Below are 21,360 nucleotides of genomic sequence, written 5' to 3' on the forward strand. Positions count from 1 at the left end.
AGATCATCAGGTCCAACCATCAACCCAACACCACCATACTAAACCATGTCCTGAAGTGCCACATCTACATGTTTTTTGAACACTTCCAGTGATGGTGACTCCACCACCTCCCTGGACAGCCTGTTCAGTGCTTGACCACTCTTCCAGTAACGAAATGTTTCCTACTATCCAGTCTAAACCTTCCCTGGTGCAACTTGAGGCCGTTTCCTATCCCCAGTTACTTGGGAGAAGAGACCGACACCCACCTCACCACAACCCCTTTCAGGTAGTTGTAGAGAGCGATGAGGTCTCCCCTTAGCCTTCTCTTCTTCAGACTAAACAATTCCAGTTCCCCCAGCCGCTCCTCATCTGACTTGTTCTCCAGACCCCTCACCAGCTCTGCTGCCCTTCTCTGGACACACTCCAGCACCTCAATGTCTTTCTTGTATTGAGGGGCAAATGTGTGATCATGTGATGCTCCTTCCTTCCATCACATCTGTTGTTCTCCCACAGGGATGGTCTGTTCCATGCCTCTCCCATGTGGAGGACATTTAGACTGTTTAGTAATCAAAACACCAGGGATCAGGGGGACAAACAGGTTGGAATAAGGCATTTTTTTAAATGTATGAGGATAATGTTCTGCCCACTTGATCACCAGTCAGAGGGGTGACTGAGCTAGCATGGGGATCTCTGGTCCCTCCCAGGTCAGGTCTGGTCAGATCACAAGTCAAGGGATGTTGGTGCTTCTGACTGATGACTTCTGCTCTGGGATGCCAGCTGGGTTTGTCCTGTCTTGTCTGGGGACTTGAGCTTAGTCAGAGCTGAGCTGCACCAGGGAGAACATGCTTCAGCTCACCCTCTCCCATTGGCAGTGGTGTTTCCTTGGTGTTGACTTAGTGAAAACAAGTCTTTGTCCATTAAGCAAAGAGCCTGGGATATGCGTTTGATGTGGATGTACTTTCCCAGAGCTACTTTGAGGGTTTCTGCCTTTCCATCTTCTAGCCTGGCTCTGGGAAGACACAGCCTGGGAGTGAACAGAGGAAGACTAGCCAAGCAAACAGGCAGAATGACTAATGAAATCACTCGTACCTAAGTTAATTGAACAAATTGGTAATTGTATTTTTTTGTAAGTCACTAATTTTGACCATTCAGTGTTTGGAGCTTATAGATTTCCAGATTGTAAATCTGTACATTTACAGGGAGGGTCACTATTATAACTTGGTAAAACCGCGATCGAACAGAGCAAAGGACTTTGCTGAAGTTCTTTTTCTGTCAACTAGAACAGTTGATCAGAAATTGGTATCACAGTCTGTGCTGGTTAATTCTATTTCTTCGGTCTGGATGGGTTTATCTATGACTTCTAGCCAGGGAGTCTTGTTGTACACTTCTCTGCTAGACTGAAAAACCTGTTACAAATTTTCTGTTGTCCTTCTAGCTGTTTACAGGCTGAGATAAAACCGTCCCTTAATTTTCTCTTTAAGAAACTGAATATATCTCAATCTTGGAGTCTTTTGCTAAAAGACATGTTTTCTGAAGCTTTAATGATTCATATGGCTCTTCCTTAAACTTTTTCTAATTAGTCAACATCCTTTTTGGAGTCCTTCCATAAGAACCAGACACAGTATTCCAGTAAGAAGAAGTTGCACAAGTACCAGTTGCAGGAGCAATGTGATTTGCCTGCTTCTACTTGAATTCATACATTCACAGAGCATGTTAGTCATTTTGGCATGAGCTCAACCTTAGATCCTTGTCCGTCAGTTTTTTGCTCTGATCTCAAGTTCTGCTCAGAGATTTTGGTTATGAAAGACTGAGGAGCATTTCCAGGTCTCACACCCGTTCAAGGTACATGCCCAGGGTGTGTCCAAAGTTCCTGTTGGAAGGAGACTTGCACATAGAGCATCCTTTATGCTCCTGTTTCTAGGGAAAGGAGCTTCACCCACCAGAAGGGCCTTTCCTGGGAGGTCTCCTTTCAAGATAATCGGGGGAGCAAGACCACAGCAGGTACCACTAGCCTCATTTACCCCAAAGGTGACATTGCCACCATTGCCCCCCATAAGGTGCCCCATGCCAATAGGTACATACACTCTTTGTGCTCAGAGGCAATTTTGTGTTTGACCATCGTATGATGCACATTGACTTCGTTTCCACAGGTCACCGTGTGATCCAGAGGTCTCTGTATCAAAGACCTAGGCTCTTATTTCTTTACCACTTTCCCAGAATTTTTGTCATCTCAAGCCTTCAGCAGCCATCACTGTGTATTTTCTCCCTTCTCACTGACGACATACATGTTTAACAGAGTTGGCCAAACCAAACCATTCTTTCAACACAGACAGGAAACTCACCCTGCAATTCTGTTTTGAAATTTAGCGTTTTGTGTATTTCCAGTATTTTCTGTCAGCATCGCTTAGCATGGGCTCCTCTGAGATAGTAAATGCCTACTAAGGTCAATGGGAACCAAAGTTTTGGTATCAGAATCTGAGGCATTCAGAGTTAAACACTTCGGGCTCTACAAAAATAATTCTTCATTGCCATAGTTTCTTTATCTAAAAATGAAGCTCACAGGATGTTTTTGCCTTTTGTATGATAGCTTTTATGGGTGACAGATAATTTGTAACGTATAGTATCTGATATTGAAGCTTGAGAAATTGTGTCGATGCTAACAGCTGAATGAATTCTAGCCCACAAGGAAAATTAAAGTCTGACTTCCTTCAAATTGCAGGCATCAGGCAATACTGAAGCCATACAGCATCACTTGAAAATGACCTTCTAAAAGCAGATGAAATGTTATCTGCAATGTAAACATGAATCAGCACTGATTAGTAGATCAAACAGAATGACGTGCTCTCTGCCCACGCTTCATGTCATCGAAGAGAAACCATTACAGCTGGTGGCATAGCTCATTACCTACTGGGGTCTTGGCTCCACTCAACTGGAGTTAGGTGCATGTGCACAGCTGGACCTCACATCTGTTGACACTAAGGACTCAAGTTCTCCATAGCAGCCTGGTCTGATTAGTCTTCCAGTTATGTTTGCATTCATTATGAACGTGTGAGAGTGTGTGTAAAGGGTGTACCTCCCACTCTGCAAAATCTCATTGAGATCTCAGTGGTCAGTGACTGTGGGGATGCTCAAGTGAGCAGAGCAGGTGATTTATCCAAAACAATCTCTCCAGAGCCATTTCTTCACAGTCTTGGATAGGAAATCTGAGTTTCCTTGCAAAGAGCATTTCTCTGAATGTGTGACTTCTTGGTCACTCATCACTGGTCCATGAACTTGTCAGATAACTAAGTTAACAGGCTGTGAGTGTTTGAACACTGACCTTTCTCTATATGTATATGCATGTGTATATAAATATGCACGTGTGTATTTGCTTTTTCTTGTAACTGCAGTAGGTGAAGCAGCTATGAACATAACATGACTGAGATGATGCTGTTGTAATGAGCACTACCCAGGGAGTAAATTATTAACAACAAGATGTAATAGCCGTGTTCTGTTCCAAAAATATGATTATGGTCTGAGCAGCAGTCCTTTCAGGAATTGTAAATGAGCCAAATTCTGCCCTTAATCACACATTCACAGCCCTTTGCCTTTAGTCAGAGAGCAAACACATAAGCTGATGTGTTATTAAGCGCTTGTTTTAGCATGGGAGCTTGACTGGCCACGTTTGATCCACTCTTCTAAACGGCCTCAAACTTACAATTAGTTTTCAAGCAGAATTGAAGTCTTGCAATAGATTTAATAAATGTGCTAGATTATCACATCAGCTGTAGCTGCTTCAGAGGTATACCTGTTTTAAAGTAACATAAGAGAAATCAGAATTCAACTCTGCCTACAGGAACACCAGTATCTGGTAAGTGAAAATTTTGGAGCTGAACAACCTTCATGTGCTGGGAAGGATAATGCATCCAGATCTTCCTCTTGGGTCAGTATTTAGTCTAACTAAGACATCGTACTTTCCTTGATTTTGTACAGATGGAATCCACTTTGATGTCTGCAATGGTGCTCCAGAATTACAATTTGTTTCTAGATGTTATGGTTTTGAAGATCACCTTATAAAAATAAAACCCTGGTGTCAGCTGTGAAGACATGGATCCTCGAGACTAGGCACGCTTAAGATGCTGAGACATACACTTTTCATCACAACATAGTGTTAACTCCGGTACCTAAATACATCAATATGCATTAAGTAATTCACTGCTGTTAAGTTTAGGAGAAACATCTAGTTAATGCATTTAGCCCACAACCTCCAACTGCCTCCCATGCCCCCCGGGGAATCTCTTTTCTAGCCGCCTATCCTACAGCATCCCCACTGACAACTCCTACTCAGCTATGCACTGCCAATAGAAACAGCTGTGACAGTTCCAAACTGAAAATGGGACTTGTGCAAATGAAATTCAGTGTAGCAGCAAAAGAAATAACCATGGGGTTGCTCCACTGATTTTCCACCCTTTGGTCCCTGCTCATCCAGATCATTCATTTTTCAGCATCCAACAGGATGCTGTTGAATGGCCAGGGTGCTGGAAACCCACCGAAATTTGCCTCATCCCATGGCCAGTGTGCTGGATCATGCTGATAAAGAAGGATAAACTGAGGTGAGAAGTGGAGCTGAAGCAAGGGCTGACAGCAAAGAAGCCCTTCCACTCGCTATAATACACATGCCCTCACCATGGGTTAAGTTTAAAGGGCCTTGGTTGCTGGTTAGGGCAACACGAGCCATCTTCTGGAATTAGGCTGATTTTGCTGAAAGCCTTTTCTTAGGAATAATCTTCCTTTTGGATCTCCAGGACAAGGGGAATAAACAGCCTAAAATCCAAGGCTGAGCTATTGTTTTCCAATCTGTTTTAGCCTTCATCTTGTTGGCAGGCTGCTGTAGAAAAGCAAAAGGTTAATGAGCCAATGTGCAGTGGGATTATTGCAGTAAAGATGACAGTGAACCAGTAATTACTAATTAGATGCAGTTTAACAGGAGGAACAAGTGAAATCTCCTCTTCACCAACTGTCAATAATTAGCAGATTTGGTGAGGTTGAAATGCGTCCACAGTTAAAAGGCTGATTTTTTAATGAAATGGCACTTGACAAAAGAGCTGTATGGAGGTCACAGCCGTAGCCCTCGAGACGCTTCCCTATACCATACTTAGGAGGGAAATCAGATGCAAGACGGCAGGGGGTCCCCATGAAACCATTTCTCCCTTGGGATTACGTTGCACGGGGGGAGGGGAGCAGGAGGGATTCTCTGCAGTAATTTTGTCCAACTTGGATGAGAAGCAAAGGAAAGAATTTGCCAGCTGCCATGGGGAAAAATTCTTTGAGAAGTGAGAAGTTCTGTGGTATTTCTTTGCTTCTGGGTCTGAGGAGCGGTTTCCTGAGAATCTGGTAACCTGAGTACTCTGGCCAAAGTCTACCCTTCGGAGGGAGGTTGGTCTTGGAAGGAACTTCTCTTAGAAAAGAAGCGGCACGAGGTCCTTAAGGACTGGCAGGAGGCTAGAAGCTCAGTGGTATGTGTCTCCCAAAGACTGCAGAAGATTCAAGCTGTGCCCTGAGGCTTTGGTTTCATACTGACACACAGGTGATGCTCCACTGTTGTCTTCTGAAGCACCAAGAGGTTCATTTGAGGTTCCTCTCCTATGTACTGATCCAGTTTCTCTGCTGGCAAAGTAACTATTGACATAGGCAAGAGTATCTTTATTTTCCACATGAACTTAAAACGCAGAGGTGATCTGTGTGGACCTCTTTAATGCCCATGAAACTCTTTTTATTTGAGCAGAACCCTCCAGGAATGATACTGAGTGGTTGAATACTGATGTTTTTCAAGTAGGACTGGAGAGTAAAGCCCTACGTGTTTGGAAACATGTTGAACCCTGTTCTGGCCTTCAGGTGAAGGATGGTGCTTGACAAGGGTTGTGTCTGATGTTCTTTGGTAAGGATAGACTCATTCTTGTCAGAGGTTGGAGGACAAATGAGTGACCCCTTGCAGAGCATAGTCCTGTGCCTGGAAGGGGAGAGTGATGGGAGAGGAGGTGATGTTTGGGGAACAGCAGAATGATACTGCCATAACTGCACACAAAGGCTGGACATGGTTGCAGAAAACCAAGTTGCTAGTCCATCTTTTGTAAGAAATAGTAGCCTAAGGAAATCATAAACCAAGTCTATACTTGTAAACTCAGCAGGGTCCGAGCACAAGCTGGGTCGCTGGCCCATGGTGTCCAGCCTGGTTAGTTGCCTGCATCCTCTCTGGATCAGTTTTGGCTTCCCAGCTAATGCTGGAGGGTAGCGCTCCTAGGGACTGCTCCCAACGAATAAAGCCTCCCTCTTTGGGGGAAGAGTTTGGCCATATGGATGCAAGCTGTGCCATACCGGTTGTCCCTGAGCCTTAGCCTGGGTTCTGGTCGATGTCGTTTCACGCAGCTGTAGCCCTGCCTGTCCCATTGCAACTGTTCTGGAAATTGCAGTGCAATAATTTTAGTCTGGGACCTCTCTAGGTTAATTTGGTTTATAATTTGTAGGGGCTTATCTGAGCTGAGTTTTAACACCAGAAAACCATGGCCTTCATCTTGCGTTACAAGAGAGTTGTGTCCTCCTGCAGCATGGCAGGACCATGCCTCAGCTGAGCAGTGGAAAGGCAAAGATCCCTTTAGCCTTTGCTTTAAGTGTCTGAGACTGTTGCACAGAAAGTGGTGGGTACATCTGTCCTCTTGTGCTTCTGATGGAGCCTACCCTTGCTGTCAGCCTGGGTGTGGACCTGGAACTCTGGAGACCAAAGTGTTTGTCACCAGCTCTTTTTGTGACAAATCATTCCCAACTCCAGATCAAATCACAACCTTGCCCATGAACCTTTCTGAAGTCACCAGAGCAGCTCAAAGCACCATGGGACTGGTGCCCAGTGCTCAATTCTGCTGTCTCAGTAGCTTGTGAAGAGAGATGGGACCTTAGTCATGCAGCACAACAGGATCCTCACCTGTACGTCTCAAGAAGGCGACTGCACAGTAACCGCAATCTGCTGAACAGGGAAGGTTGGTCAGAGGCTGCATACTAAGGGATGAGCAGTGAACTTGAACCTGAGTCTGGACTAGCCAGCCAATTTTTGGCAAGTTTTTGATCTCCCTTGGTTTGAGACAGGAGTGCTTTTACCATTTGCTTCTCTGGCATCTCCCTTCCTTCCCTGCTCTCACCAGCCCTCTCTGGTTGCGAGCATCAAGCAGAAGAGAAGACAATGTGTTCCCGGCTTACCCCCCTTCTCAGCCCCCAGCTCGGGTTTTCCTTCACCTCTGCCAGCTGTCAGGGCAGGGTTTCAGACCTGGCGTGTGTTTCCTGAGGAGCCAGATTTCACACACCGCTTCCCCCTTGGTCCTACCCTTTGGCTTTCCCTTTACACCTCCACTGCTCTCCCCCCTCGTCCCCTTCGGCAGCCTGGCAGCTGCAGAACACCTTTCCTGTCAAAGCAACCAGGCAAAAAACCAAATATCACGGTGGCTTGTTTCCTGTGCTGCAGGCTCCCTCAAGGACTTTTAGTTTCCTTCCAGTTGCATTGCACAGGAGAACTGCTGCCCAGCAGCCTGCTAGCACGGAGGACTCGCTGCATTACTGGAGGTATTTAGGTGGCCTGAGATGATTTGGCTGGATTCATGCTTGTGCTTAGGCTTGCAGAGAGACGCCCTGGGAGCTGGAAGGGTCTCTCCAGAGGATGGTGATGAGCTCTTATCATTAACTATCGCAGTAATTGTCAGTGTTATTCCTGTGCTCTGTAGATGCCCAGGGACTGTTCTCAACCCATCGTCGGCCTCCTACACAGGTTCTTCTGTCAGGAGCAACCTGGTCTAGTGGAAGATGTCCCTGCCCCTGGAAAGGAAGATGGAACTAGATGATCTTAATGTCCCTTCCAACCCAAACCATTTTATGATTCTATGACTTGCTTTTGGCTGCAGAGATCTGCCCCAGTTCCTGCTCCCACCTTGAGTTTCTCTCGCTCTGTCGTCGTCTCCAGCGTGACACAGACAGAAGGAAGCCAGGAGCTTTTGCTGTGTTTGCTTTAGAGCTTGCAAGGTCACATCACCCTCCTTACTATAAACTTCCAAGTCAAAGTGGCAGCAGAGCTTTTTGGGGAGCTCAGGCATATTCAAAGCAAGGACATAGGCAGGCTCACGTGCTCCACCCTCCCTTCTCAAGCACATTTTCCACGAGAAGGTATTCCTAAACACATGGGGACACTTCAGGCTTAGTAGTCCTCTTCTCTTCCACTGGTGCTTTAGTCTGAGTTGCTGAACCAACAGCCACAAGCTCCCTCCTACTTCAGGGAAGGCTTCAATTCAGGGTTTGATGTTTCTCCAGAGAGCTTCTAAAAACCAAAGAAACCAAAAGTTCCAGATTCTACATGACTGTGACATTCTTGTTCCCCCCAAAGCATGAAAAGCCCCAAATTCTCATCACTGTATTGTAATTCCTCATCACTACTGTGTGATGCTCTTTTAAGACCTTTTTCTGGGACTGCAGCAGGACGATAGGGAGAATGTCGTGGCACAGTAATTTCCTTCTGCCCTCGTGCAGCTGGATGCAGCAGCAGTTCCAGATGCAAACCCACGGGAGGTAATCTCACCAGAGCAGCTTCTGCCTTGTCGCAGGGCCACCCCCCATTTCCCAAACTCATGGCATACTTCGTCGCCGTGCCCTTTTGGTTCACGTCCTGGCACAACTGAAACTCCTCTTGCTGTGGGGTCACTTACCTGAGACATGACCAGGAGAGAAGGAAACAGTTTCTCAAAGCAAAGAACATTTCTGGATGAGGACATCTCCCCTTTCCATGTCTTTTTTTTCCCCCATGTCTTTCTCAAAATCAAAGCATTTCCCATGCCTGTTCACTCCCCGGTGGGCTGGGGTTGGGAGGTCTCGGTCGCTTCTTCCGTGCACAAATGGCCTTCTTTCCAAGAGGCGGAGGAAGGATCTGGGCTTCAGGGGCATCAGCTCCACCATCACTCTTTACAAGCCCCTAGGAAACGTTGGGGCGGTTAGATTTACAACTGCTCAGCCTGTTTGCACCTCGCGGTGTAATTATTAGGCTCAATGACATCTCTCGTCTGGGGAAGGTCACGAGTGAGCAGTGCTCTGATTGATTTGGAGCCTGTGTCTTTGTTCTCACATTCCCTGTCCGAGAGGCTTTGATTTGTGACCGAGCTGGTTTTTGAAGCCTGCTCGTGAGAGTGGTCCTTTGTTTCATGACCAGAGCTCGCGGGAGTCAAAGGTGCTGAAAACTTCACAGGATCTGGCCCTAAAATTGTAACCTGGACCAGCAGAGCTTGTTCTCGCGGGGAAGTGAGGGCTTGAACCGAACTGTTATTTGTGGTCATCCGAGGTGGGTGTGGGAGAAAGGACCCATTTGTACTGCCCAGGGGCTTCAGCAGCGGTGTCAGACGGGATCTGGTTTCATGTTTATATCTCTGTCCCTGGGATACAGGTTCAAGTATGTAAACTATCTCTCCTGCAAGCACAGGCTCCTGCAGGTGTGTGGGTGCTAGTGGGCATAAAAAAACATTCCTGACACCATTTCTTTTGAGGAGTCTTCACCTCCTGATGGCTATAAGCCATTAGGAGTCAAAAGAAAGAGCTGACATCCGACAACTCCGGATAAACAGCTAAACATTAACCCTTAAAGCGGCTCGAAAAAACATACTTAAAAGGCACTTTGTGGAAAGAAGCCATTTTTTTCCAGGCCTGTTAATTGCTGTCTTTCTTCAGGACACCTTTCAGCAGCACCTACTGTAAACAGAGCAGCTCCTCCCGAAGCACTTCCCCCAGGGATTCCTGTCCTGCTCACCTCACCGGGGAACCTGCGGAGATGGCCATCCGTGTCTCCCCCTGCCCTGCACCGTCCTCCTGCGGCTCCTTGGTTTTGCTGGTTTCTTCTTGGCCTGAAAGCCGAGACCTTTCCTCTCTTTCTGCCAGCCCACCCTGAAAACTCAGTCCCCTTTCTTGGTTGCCATCAGCCTCTTTATTTGGTGCAACTAGATTTGTCCCCAGCTCTTTGCCGGCTGTTGCCTGACTTACCTCTCTCTTTCTGCATAGTGTTGGGTATGTCCTTTTCTGCATGGTGAGAGACAGTTGTTTTAGCTCATCTGAAGCAACCGTCGCTCAGACTACTCCAAGTGAGATGTTAGGAGCAAAGGAAGGTGGCCAGTTGTCCAGACTTGCCTGCTGTAAGCATGCTTGCTTACTGCAGATAATGCCTTATTAATCACATTGCTCAAGCCCACGTATATATAATTATCTGTAATTGCTTTTGAAATCATTTGGATCTAGCAGCCTATTTCAAGTGAGGCCGTTGGTCCTTCAAGAGAAGGAAATGTGGAGGTTGGGATCCTGAGGAACTTGCTTCGCTTCTTATAAGCAACAAGGACATCCCTAAATCCTACAATACTCATCATGCTCTTCCTTCTTAATAGTTAGAGAGTTGCAGGGATTGACATTCTCACCAAACAGCAACAAACGCTCTCTTCCTCGACAGAACTGCTGGAGGAATTCTTACCAGAATGAACCTAATTGCTCATTTTCATCAAAAGGGAAACTTGCCGCATTCATAATATCCACATTCAAAACTAGGATTTTTTTCTTCCAAAAGAGGAGGGATTACTCTTAACTGTCTTTGTGAATGCTTTTCATCCCAGCAAGGAGCAGTGGCCCTAAACTCTGCTATTTTGGGTGTTCTCAGGATCATATTTTAGGTGGCAGATGACTCTTCCATCCATTGGTTGGCTTGACTTGAGTGTTCCCCCAACAGAGTCTACATCATGAAATGTGAGGCTTCTTCCCTGAGGCCAGGAGGAAGTTTCTTTTGCCCTACACCCCATAGACTGACTGCCCTACGCAAATAGTTTTGTGAGGAAGTCATCTCCTGAAGAAGAGGGTCCTTACCTCATGAGGCCGGATGGCCTGAGGTCAGAACACATGTGTTTCTGCTGTGGTAGCAGCCTAAGACACCCACCTTTCTGGAGCTCCTGTAGAATTTAATGTAGTGTGGCAAACCGAGAGTTTACCTCATGAGCACTTATCTCCTATACATGAGCAGGCCTTCTCCAGAGTGAAGGAGAAAAGGCATCTTAGCTCCTGCAAAGGCCTTTTGTGTGGTTCTTCACTTCATGGAAGACACATCATGCCACGGTCTTAGCTTCTCTCCATTACAGCTTCACTTCGATTCTTTGTTCAGTCTCATACCTGAGCTTCTACATTTCTCTGTATGGGTGGTGGGTTGGTGTTACTTGTGTCTTAGCCCTCGGTCCCGTGCAAAGCATTGCCGAACAAGGTGCCGTGCTCACCAGGGACGCAGGATGGCACCTCCTGGGTAGCAGCGACTGGGTGAAAGGAGAGAAAGCCCTTCACCTTCTTGGATTGCTAGAGAGAACTGGAAATGTGTCTTTTCTCTGGAAGACAGACAGAAAGAAATTTTTGTTGATCTTGCTATTTGAAAAATTATGGTTTCAAGTGGTTTCAAATCCTGTATTTGCTTTTATTGTTATTATTTTAAATACTTGAGGATTTTGGTGCTGTGGGCAACCCTGTTCTTTCCCAGAAGACTCAAGTCCACAATTTTGCAATGACTTGGAGACGATGTCATGCGAGGGGCGGGGGTTTGACCTTTCAATCTGTTTATAAAGCTGGAAGACTTGGGAGGGTCTGAGAGCCGTGTTAGCCCAGTGCTCACTGAACCCAGCTTCTAGGAGTGGCTTTCATTCATCTCACCATGTCTGTTCATCATTGATGTCATCTTGAGACACCAGAAGGGTTCCATGTGGAACTGGAAGGTTAGAGCTGGTATCTTACCGGTGGACTGGTTTTGGGGCAGTGAACGAACACGGGGGCCGGAGCACAGGAGTGAAACGCGGCTGTTGAACAGGACAGGCAGGGACACGCCGAGCAGTGGAAGCTACCTTGCAGCCTTAGGTGCCTGCTGTCATATATTATTATCCCACCTGCTGACACTGTTATCATCAGTCATTTCTGGAGCACTGGAAACAAACGTGCCGCTGGGCGAGGGGAGCTCACTGCCTCGTGGGCGGTTGTGCTCTGCTCTAGCCTGCTTGGGCAGTAGCCTAAGATGCCGTGTTTTCCTTCTTCCCATCTGATTAGAGTGTTGGTTTTTTTGATTTGCATATTATTTTTCTTTAGAGAAACTGTGATACGCTAATTTGCAACTCCTGAAGCTGAAGTTAAAAACTCTCATTCTTGGTCAGAGAATCACAGAATCATTTAGGTTGGAAAAGACCGTTAAGATGATCAAGTCCAACCGTTTACCTAACACTGCCAAGTCCACCAATGAAGTGGTGGAAGTTGCTGTCCCATAACTGACCCATAAATCCTATAAAATCTTCTGCTCTGCTTTGGGGAAGAGTCAGTTGTTCCCATTTAAGGTGAGGGCAGTAACATCTTAAGGCTTGTAGCTGTCTCCAAAGCAATTGCACATCTCTATCCAAACATCTGTTGAGCATGAGGAATATTCCTGCTCGTCTCGACACAGAAACCTGATGGCACCCAAGGTGCTGCTGACACTTTGCATTTCGTGCTTTGCTAAAAGCGGTGACGTTTTCAGAGGACGGTGCAGAGGTGTCAGCAGATGTGATAGAGTGTGAATAGCTCGTGGCACTAACACCATCACTGACATACTTTATATCTAACGGGTGTCATAGCGGGGTATGCGTGGTGCCATGTTCAGACACTTTCCAGCCTGGTCTGAGAAGAACTTCTGTTTTCTGCCCTGTCCTACCAGGCAGCTGGAGGTGGATGCTGGTGGTCAAAGCATCCATGTCAAAAACCAAAAATATCTTCTGAAATGGATAACCCTCAAGAGCCAGAACAGCCAAATATTCCAAGTTTCCTCCTTTTTATTGTTTCAGGGAGGGGAATGAAAATGGAGGTAAAATTCATTTCAAGCAATGGTCCTTTTTAATGCCAGTTCTAGGTATGTCCAACCAGAGGTTAGACAGCAGCACTGAGATATGTCTTTGGTGTAAATGTGCTGACCACAGATCCTGTCAGAGGCAAGGCATTTCTCTCTTGCACTTCAGCGTAAGCCTGGCTCACTGTCTGCAGAGAAATGATATATCCCTAAAAACGTACTGTTTGGAAACAGGGCTCTGAATTCAGAGCTGTTTTTGCGAAATCCTCCCTGAAAGTACTACTTTGCAGGGATTTAGCAGGTTACCCACCTGCTAGACACATGGCAGTAGTTCTAGATTTGCAGTCAAACAAGAAACTTTGCAAATTACCTGGGATGTCTGGTTGTTCCTTACTGTACTCATACGCTAAATTGCACGTGAGTCCACTTACATGGCGGTGAAAGGGTAATGTAAATCAAATGCTCTTCTCAGCTTGTTCTTATCTGCTTATCCCTGAGCTTGTTCTTATCTGCTGCTGGCTTTGCTTTACTTCCAAGCACATAAGAGAGGAACCTCTCACTCCATGAGCGTGTCTGCTCTCCCGGCGTGGTGCGGCAGGGGTTTAGTTGTATCCACGGTTGTAGGCTCTGGTCACTTGGGTGAGGCTGTGCCATGACTTCATTCGAAGTACAAGCCGCGCACTCGTGGTAGTGCTTGTCTTGATGCAGGAGTGCGTGACAAATTTTAATCTTTTTCCTAAATAGACAGGTCCAGAGCATCAGAGAGGTTTAATCTATTTGCTTGTGCAGCGGCTCCCAGCCCTCAGTGTCTTCTCCTTCCAAAGCCTCTACCTTCCCAGAACATCTTCTGGTGGTCTCTCCTCCGCACCGGACCACGCCGTTGCACACCCCAGGCGGTGTGGGTGTGCCGCGTGGATGCACAGCCTTCACGGCGCTCTGCTTGCAGGGTGCATGGGCTCTGCCCGACCGAAAAGGCCGCTTCCTCGGCGCAGCCCCGGCTGGAAGGGCACGTCTGGCTGGCTCCTCGCAGCGTGGTGGCCGGGGAGCGTCGCAAAGGCTCTTAGGGAATGTCCATCCCCGCGTGCAGTTGCATACCTTGGCGTGTCAGACAAAAGGAGGTGATCAAAGCAGGGATGGTGAGAAAGGAGGCTCTAACCCCTTGCCGGGGAAGCGCTCCGTGCCTCCGCACCAGCATGTGCGCAGCTCTTTGATCCCTGCGTTTCGGGGCATCCAGCCCTCCTTCCCCACACCGACCCCAAAGTCGGCACTTTTTAGGGAAGGTGGATGGTGTCAAACCCCTGAGTGGGCTCCCTGTGAGCCGCGGGGCTCTGGCATCCCAGGTGGGACTGGATTCGGACATGTTGCGACCAGTGATGGGTGGATGGACGCCCGGCTGCTGGGCTGCGAGCGGCAGCGGTGGCTTCCCAGGCTCTGGTTTCATTTTGTTAACACCTTAGCCAGCTTCAAGGATGGAAATCCCTGGAAGTGTTCAAAAAACGTGTGGATGTGGCGCTTCAGGACATGGTTTAGGGGACATGGTGGTTCTGGATTAATGGTTGGACTTGATGATCTTAAAGGTCCTTTCCAACCTAGTGATTCTGTGATTCTGTGAAATGGAGTCAAGTAACTTGTTTCCTTGTTTTTGAGAAAGACATTTTGACTAGAGATGATGTTTTTTCTTATGAAAACTGAATGTTTCTTTAAATGAGGGGGGTCTAAAAGACTTGACAGAAACAAAAAATTAAGAGAACGGTACCAGTCACCTCTTAAGTTCAGTTTTTATTATTCATTTGAAGGAAAAACTAACAAAACTCAGGTTTGTCTCAAAATCATTTACCCCCAGCTTTGTGATTTGTCCAGCAAACTGAGTATCAATTATTTGTTTGTTACCATGTATATTAGTCATGAAACCATCTCTCAACCAGGGTGTCCAGTTTTGGGGTACATATGTTTTTTAACTACGTAGAAAACCTGGGAAGTGGTCAGAAAAGAGCTTTAACACCAGTATTTCAAACAATAATCTGCCTTGCAGAGAAGCAGCATGAGTTTTGTCTATAAATTTTAACAAAGGTGATTTGATAGTCCTTGAATACTTTTGTGGGAAAAAATTTTTGGGCAGGATTGAGCTCCTTAGTGCAGCAAATAGATAAATGCAGAGCTGGAAGTCTAAATTTGGAAAAATGCAAAGCATGGGGATGGCTGATGCTCTTTGAAGAGGGATACTGAGAGGTCTTGTAGCTCCACTGTTGCTTGGACTCCTTAACCAGAGGCTGGATATGCTTTGAAAAACATCTTCTGTGATTTAATCAAAAGATTTTTGGGTGAGATGGGGCATTTCCTGAACTCCCTCACCTGTCAGGTCACCTTCAGTTGGCCGTAGGTCCATAGCATTTCCAAGAGACGCTCCTTAGCAAACATCGAGTTCCTCATCCTATGGAGAGCACTTTAATTTTTGATGTCTGCGAAAAGCTTTGGAAAGGGTTTATCTGAACAGAGGAGGAAAAAATCCTGCTGTCTTTAAATCATTCAGTATACATTTTCCAGTTTTAGAAAGCCTTATAAAATTAAGCACAGGTTCAGATTTATGATTTTGGCCCCATCAGCATTCTTTCAGCTATTGTCAATTAAAAGAAAAAAAGAAGGTATGAAATATCTGAAAGAAGAACATTTAGGCAGTCTTCCCACGGGAACAAGACCATCGAAAACCCAATCAAGTTGGTTTTTGATCCCAAGTAAGCATGTTAAGCCAAATTTAATGAGGTTCTGCTTCTCAGCAGAGTTGCATTAGATGACTACAGGTTGAAGGTGAAAGGGAACCTTGGTAGACCTGTAGGGTGGTGCTTTCACACCATGGTTGCACCAAGCTACAAGCAGAGGTGCCCGGTGACCATGGTGTGGCTGATGAGCAGTAGCTCACCTATCCAAGGAAAAACATGATCTTTTTTCACCTAGGCCACTGAGGACAGAGCAGAGTCTGTTAGCGGTGCTGGATGTGCCCCATCTCTCCGTCTAGCTATGCACAGAGCCCACCGCCGTGGAAGCAGCAGCTGCTGGTCCTTCACCGTGCTTCATGGTGCCATTTATTAACCGTGGTCCTTGTTACACCTCACAGAGCTTCACTCGGGCTTGGTTAGCTTGCCACTGGCCTCGGCCATTGCCCTGATGTCTAATGGCCCAGGAGGAGATGGCAGAGGGCTGCTGGAAGGGCTGGGAGAGCGCTCCTGGACTCCGAACCGGGGCCACCACCGAGTCTCCTCGCTGGCACTGTAGAAGATGCGGTGACCGGCCCGATCCTCCCTTCCCCCACCTCCCGGTGCAGCATCCGTCAGTCCATATGACCCTCCCCCTACCAAAATTGGCCGCTTTCTTCCTTCTTCTCCCCCCCTCCCTCCCTTTTTTTGGCTGAGTGATGAGCTGTATGCCAAATCCATCTGCTCCTGTCTCCCCTAGCTGCCTTCCATATCGTTACAGGATCCCTGGCAGCGAGCCTAGACCTATCTCTCTCCCTGCACTCTTAGGAGCACATTCCTTTCTACACCTTTTCCCGAGCTGGGATAGAAATGAGTATCAACCCCAAACAAAAAGCATCTGCTTTCTGCCTGCTTCTGCTTCACCGGACGCGCATGTACGCTACACCCGTGTCAGCAGCGAATGCAAAACACACACAACCCCCCGCCTCGCCGCCCCGCATCCAACATGGGCTGACGAAACTTTGGGCGCCGGGAGCCTGCCTCACACCCTCTCCCTCTCCGTCTCCGCAGCACCAGCTGTGACCACCGCACCATTTGTTCCTCCAGCCCACGCCGGCACTCGGAGCCAGTTCTTTATCACCCCAATTAGCCTTGTCTGTGCTGATGAGAGGAGAGAGGCTTCCACTGCAAGGCAGAGACGGGGGGGAAGAGAGCTGGCGCGCGGTGGGCATCGCGAGAGGTGATTCCCTTTACGGCGGCTTTGTTCCCCGAGAGGGATGGATTTCACCGGGTCATGAGCACTGCTAAAAAGCCGGCGCTGTCATCCTGCCCGCATTACCTGGGTGATGCTGGTTTATAAACAGTTGCTTGAATAAGGTCAGGGGACACCATTTCTTGTTTTTTTTCCTTTTTTTCTTCATGCACTCGGCTATCTGCTAGAGGAAAGAGGAGTGTCCTCAGGCCACACCAGCTCCCTGGTGTTGGGATGGGCTGTGGCTAGCGCCGGCCACGTTTCTAGATGAGTTTGGAGATGCACCTTGGCCATGTCCTCAGCAAGCATCGGGATCCCTGCGTCTATAGCAAAGCTTCCAGTAGCCTCACAGCGGGGTGAATCAATTCCTCCTTCTCCCGCTGCCTCGTTAGAGTGTCATCCATGCCGGTATGTCAGGATACCGAATGGTCAATGCTGCACCGACGCTCATGCAGCCATCAGCCTGAAAGCCCGTTTTTTTTTTTTCCCCAATCCTTGTGGCAATCTCTAGGAGTGATGCTTATACACCATGCTTCCCTGAGTGCTGGTGGTGAACCTGGCATCCCTCCTGGACTTCTTTTCTCTTCTGGATTCATTGTTGAGGGCCCTTTTCTGGTAGGTACCTCAGCAATATCATCCCAGAGCCAGGAAGGGGATCCATCCTTTGCCCCAGCACAAGTAGATCTACCCCATTGAGAGGAAGAGGTTGAACACAATTCAAATCCAGTCCCATGGTGGGCATTCAGTTTGGAAGGACAAAGTCACCCGGTATGGGGTGGGGCAGGTCCCATCAGTGTCCCAACAGGGACAACTGTCCCAACAGGGTTGAACCTGTTCCTCAGAGCACCCTCCATGGCAAGCGTTCCCTGTTGGAGGGACTCCTGGCCAGGCCATGACCAAAAAAGATCCTTTTGGGGATCGTCTTTGAAGCTGAGACACAAGAAACTTGACAAGGAACTCTGTGGTCCCCAGACCCATTTCACAATGCCATGTCCAGTGAACGGCTGGCCGAGCGTGTCCAGGGTGCTGAACAGCTAGAGTGGCAGTCTACACCAAAATAGGTGAAATTAACTTTCCAACAAAAGCCCCTGAGGGATTCAAAGAATGAACTGATACACAATAAGGCTGTGTCTTAATGTTGTCTTAATATCTGTAGCCCACCACCCAAATGCTTCTCCCTCTTCTGCATTTGATTTCCCCGTGAGAGGAGTAAGTTATTCCTGATCCACTTCTGAACAGCTTTGCCAGTGCTGGTGTGGACTACGTCCCTCCTGTACCTGCCTCCTTGGTGTGGATGCACCTCTTGGAGCTCCTATAGCTGAGACTCTAGAGCAGTTTTTAGTATCTGCTGTATTAAAGTCAGTCAGAGGGGATCTGCAGAGATTGTTCCAGTTCAACCAGTCGCCGTCCAGAAGATTTATTTCACATCTTCCCAGGCTTCAGGAAGGGGCTTAAGTCAGTTCAGTAATATGCAGCTCCAGACCAATGCCTGTGATTGATTGTATCTTCTTTCAAGATCTTCAAAGGAGTCCCTGACCATGTGTCCTTCTTGCATTAGGTATTCATTCCCTTGTCCTTCTGCTCAGACACTATGATCTGTCTCTGAACTATCGCACCTCAATCCTGTTCCTCCTAAAGCCATCCCATCTAACGGCCTTGTGTACTGCCTTGCCACGAATGAAGAGGTCAGCCATGTGGGGAAGGGAGGCCCTTTCCCTCCTGGACCCATGGGAACAAAGCTGGAAGGACCTACAAACAGTTCTCTCATCTGCCTCCTTCCACAGAGACAGGCTTAATTCTGCTTCGACTATTCTTGATGGGTTTCATCTAATTTGTGCTGCAAACTTCCCACCACAGAGACACTACACCTTCTCCAAGCATTTGGTTGCAATACTTTACTCGTTCCCACTAGGATTCTCTTCCTGCTGTTCAGCTTGGATCTTACTCGATACCCTTTGAATTGTGTCCCAAGAGAGCGTGAACAAAACACTACTCCTTTCTTCTGTGCCGTAGCCTCTTGCACACGCGAATGCCACCACGCGTTCCTTGAACTTCTCTCTTCTATACTCAGCACATCCAGGTCATCAGTGTTTCCCCATAGGTCTTGCCTTCAGACTTGGGGTCTGAAACTGGGGTCCACCAAGGCTTTGTTTGGAGCTCCCACTTCTCCAGCCCCCAATGGAGAGGAAGGCACTGTTGGTGGCTCTCCGTTAGCTTTCTGCGGACACGTCCCAGTAGTAGGTTGGGTTTTGCTCTGGCCAAGCTGTCCCACGTCCCCAGGCCCTGCATGGACAGTCAGGGTTGGATCACCAATTCCAGGTCATTTTAAAGCACTCCCCGCCTCGATATTTTCATACCAATGGGTGAAACCACCCAGCCCTGATGCCTCGGAGCTTTTCTTTCTGTCTCTGGAAGAAAAATAAGAAAACAATAGGAAGAAAAGCTGCGTCAGAGCCAGGCAGATCGGAGACAATCCTCCCTCAAAATGGATCCCGTCAGTGCCGGTGTACGTGAGAATCGCCTCTCCTGCACCTTTGCTGGGTGCTCTCCCCGGCACAATGCTTCGCTTTGTGTTTCAGCACAGAGAGAAATGGTGAAGTTGCTAATAATGGCACTAAAAGAAAATATGCTACATCTGTTATGGATAGCAGTACAAAATTAGCTGATCACACCTCTGACACCCAAGATGTCTTCACTTAAAATACTCGTTGGCTTACTTTACATAATTTGCTGATTATATTTAAAAGAAATACAATTTTGCAATTACTGTTCTTTCTGGTGTGCTATCTATGCATCATTTTCTTTTTATGTTTATATATTTCTCCTTCATTAGTGCAGTCTGAAGGGTGATTAGATCCCTTCAAACATTTTACAGAGGTTAAACGTTGATTAAGATTTAATTATTACTGTAAATAGCTTGGAATGACATATGGTGCAAAAACCTGACATATGTGCATTTGAATAAATGAAGTGCTATTTCCCATGATGCTTCAGTAGCTGTTTAACAGCTTTGCTGAAGGGTTATGTTGCACCTCATGTTAAGATTGCTTTGATGTTATATTTTGTTGGGTTTTTGCAGCTGAAAGCTAAGAACAGTTTTTCCAGTTTTTAAAAACATTGAATATTTTAAATACCTAAATTGTTTTGCACAAATTTTTGCTAATTTGTCTAACTAGGTTAAACATTTTCAAAAGCATTTCGATTTTAACGTGGGTTCCTAGCATTGTGTCAGCAACAGCATCAATTCAATGTATAGGATTTCTAAAAGTCTGGTCTTGCAAGGTGCCCTGTCCCGCTTGGGAGTGGCATCTTTGCTTGCCGCGGGAACCGGGAGCACCAGGGATCCCTCCCAGGGACGCAAAAGTTCGGAGCGATTGCAGAGCAAGGGAAAGCTTTGTGCGAAGCCAGCGAAAGGAAAAAAAAACGGGAAAGGGACGGAGATGTTATGGAGACGGAGAAAGGGGTAGGCAGGTTTTATCTGTGATCCGTCCTCATCGGAGGCTGTAGAGCCCTGGTCCAGGAGCCGAACGAGGGTGTGCTGTCCCCTCGCGTCGCCAGGCAGCCGTGGCTTTGCGTGGTCCCCACGCGTGCAAACCTCAGCTTCGGGGACTGGATTCCTTCTAGCACCGTGCGAGGGGACCTTGGCTGCAGGAAAAGGAAGGGATGTTGCCTGGAACACGATGGGTGGGATCCTTTTGATTCTCAGAGGCGCTCTGTAATTCAGTGAATATGGCAAGGCAGAGAGCGTGCATCATTTCATGTAATGTAAGTCAATCCAAACAGGGATGTTTTGAGGCTCGAGCAGAGTAAAACCCATTAAAGTGACACGGAAAAGGCGTGATTGACGCCGTATTATTTACATATTATACTTCCCCACGTGAATTTATTGATCCATCGAGCTCCTGCTGCAGCACAACAGCGTGATACTGATTCTGATCTTGCCTCCTCTTTGATTTCACAGATCGAGACATCTCGGCTGGAGCCAGAAATCGCAATGGCCACCACCAGTAAGACTGTAGTCTACAATAAAGGATTGTAAGTGGATGCGGACCATCTCAGCCCAGAAGATTTGGGGAGGGAAAGGGGGAACCTTGAGCTCCCAACTGGGAAAAAGAAAACAACAAGATAAAACAAATAATAGAGCTCAGCGATAGTAACGTATTGCCGTTCCCGGTGAACTGGGAGCAAATTAACACTTGCAGAGAACTGACACCTCACACCAGTCAAAAAGATGAATATTAAAAGTTTTAAATTAGCAACAGGAACAGCAACAAAAAAATTACGTTCAAACACTTTAGAGAACTAGCTAAAGAATAATCTCAGAACTTAATAGCACTGCATGGAGGGATGTTTAACGGCGTGTTTACATGGTTATACCTAACTACATGAAAGTAGGTTTCACCGAGCAAGTTTTGTTTCCGATGCGAATTAAATCTCCACACTGATGCTGCACAAAGGTAATTCCGTAGAGATCAGCGGGTGCATGAATGTGAAGCGCTTGATAGGGTGTTTGGTAAGTGTCCTGTATTGATTTCACGCCGATCCTTGCCCCAGCGATCATG

The 21,360-nt window shown here is 47.1% G+C and overlaps 1 protein-coding gene across 1 annotated transcript in view; it reads left to right on the forward strand.

Moving 5' to 3' along the window:
- SFXN5 (sideroflexin 5) overlaps positions 1-20,837 on the forward strand; it is a gene marked incomplete at both ends in the record, with an annotated part of 102,266 nt that extends 81,429 nt beyond the window's left edge. The window contains one exon of the mRNA XM_081999516.1: positions 20,760-20,837. Within this exon, the coding sequence (XP_081855642.1) occupies positions 20,760-20,837 (78 nt within the window). The remainder of the gene's footprint in view (positions 1-20,759) is intronic.
- Positions 20,838-21,360: the final 523 nt, after the last annotated feature.

This window comes from Phaethon aethereus (genome assembly GCF_964289735.1).
Source record: "Phaethon aethereus genome assembly, chromosome: 4".
Taxonomy (NCBI): Eukaryota; Metazoa; Chordata; class Aves; order Phaethontiformes; family Phaethontidae; genus Phaethon; species Phaethon aethereus.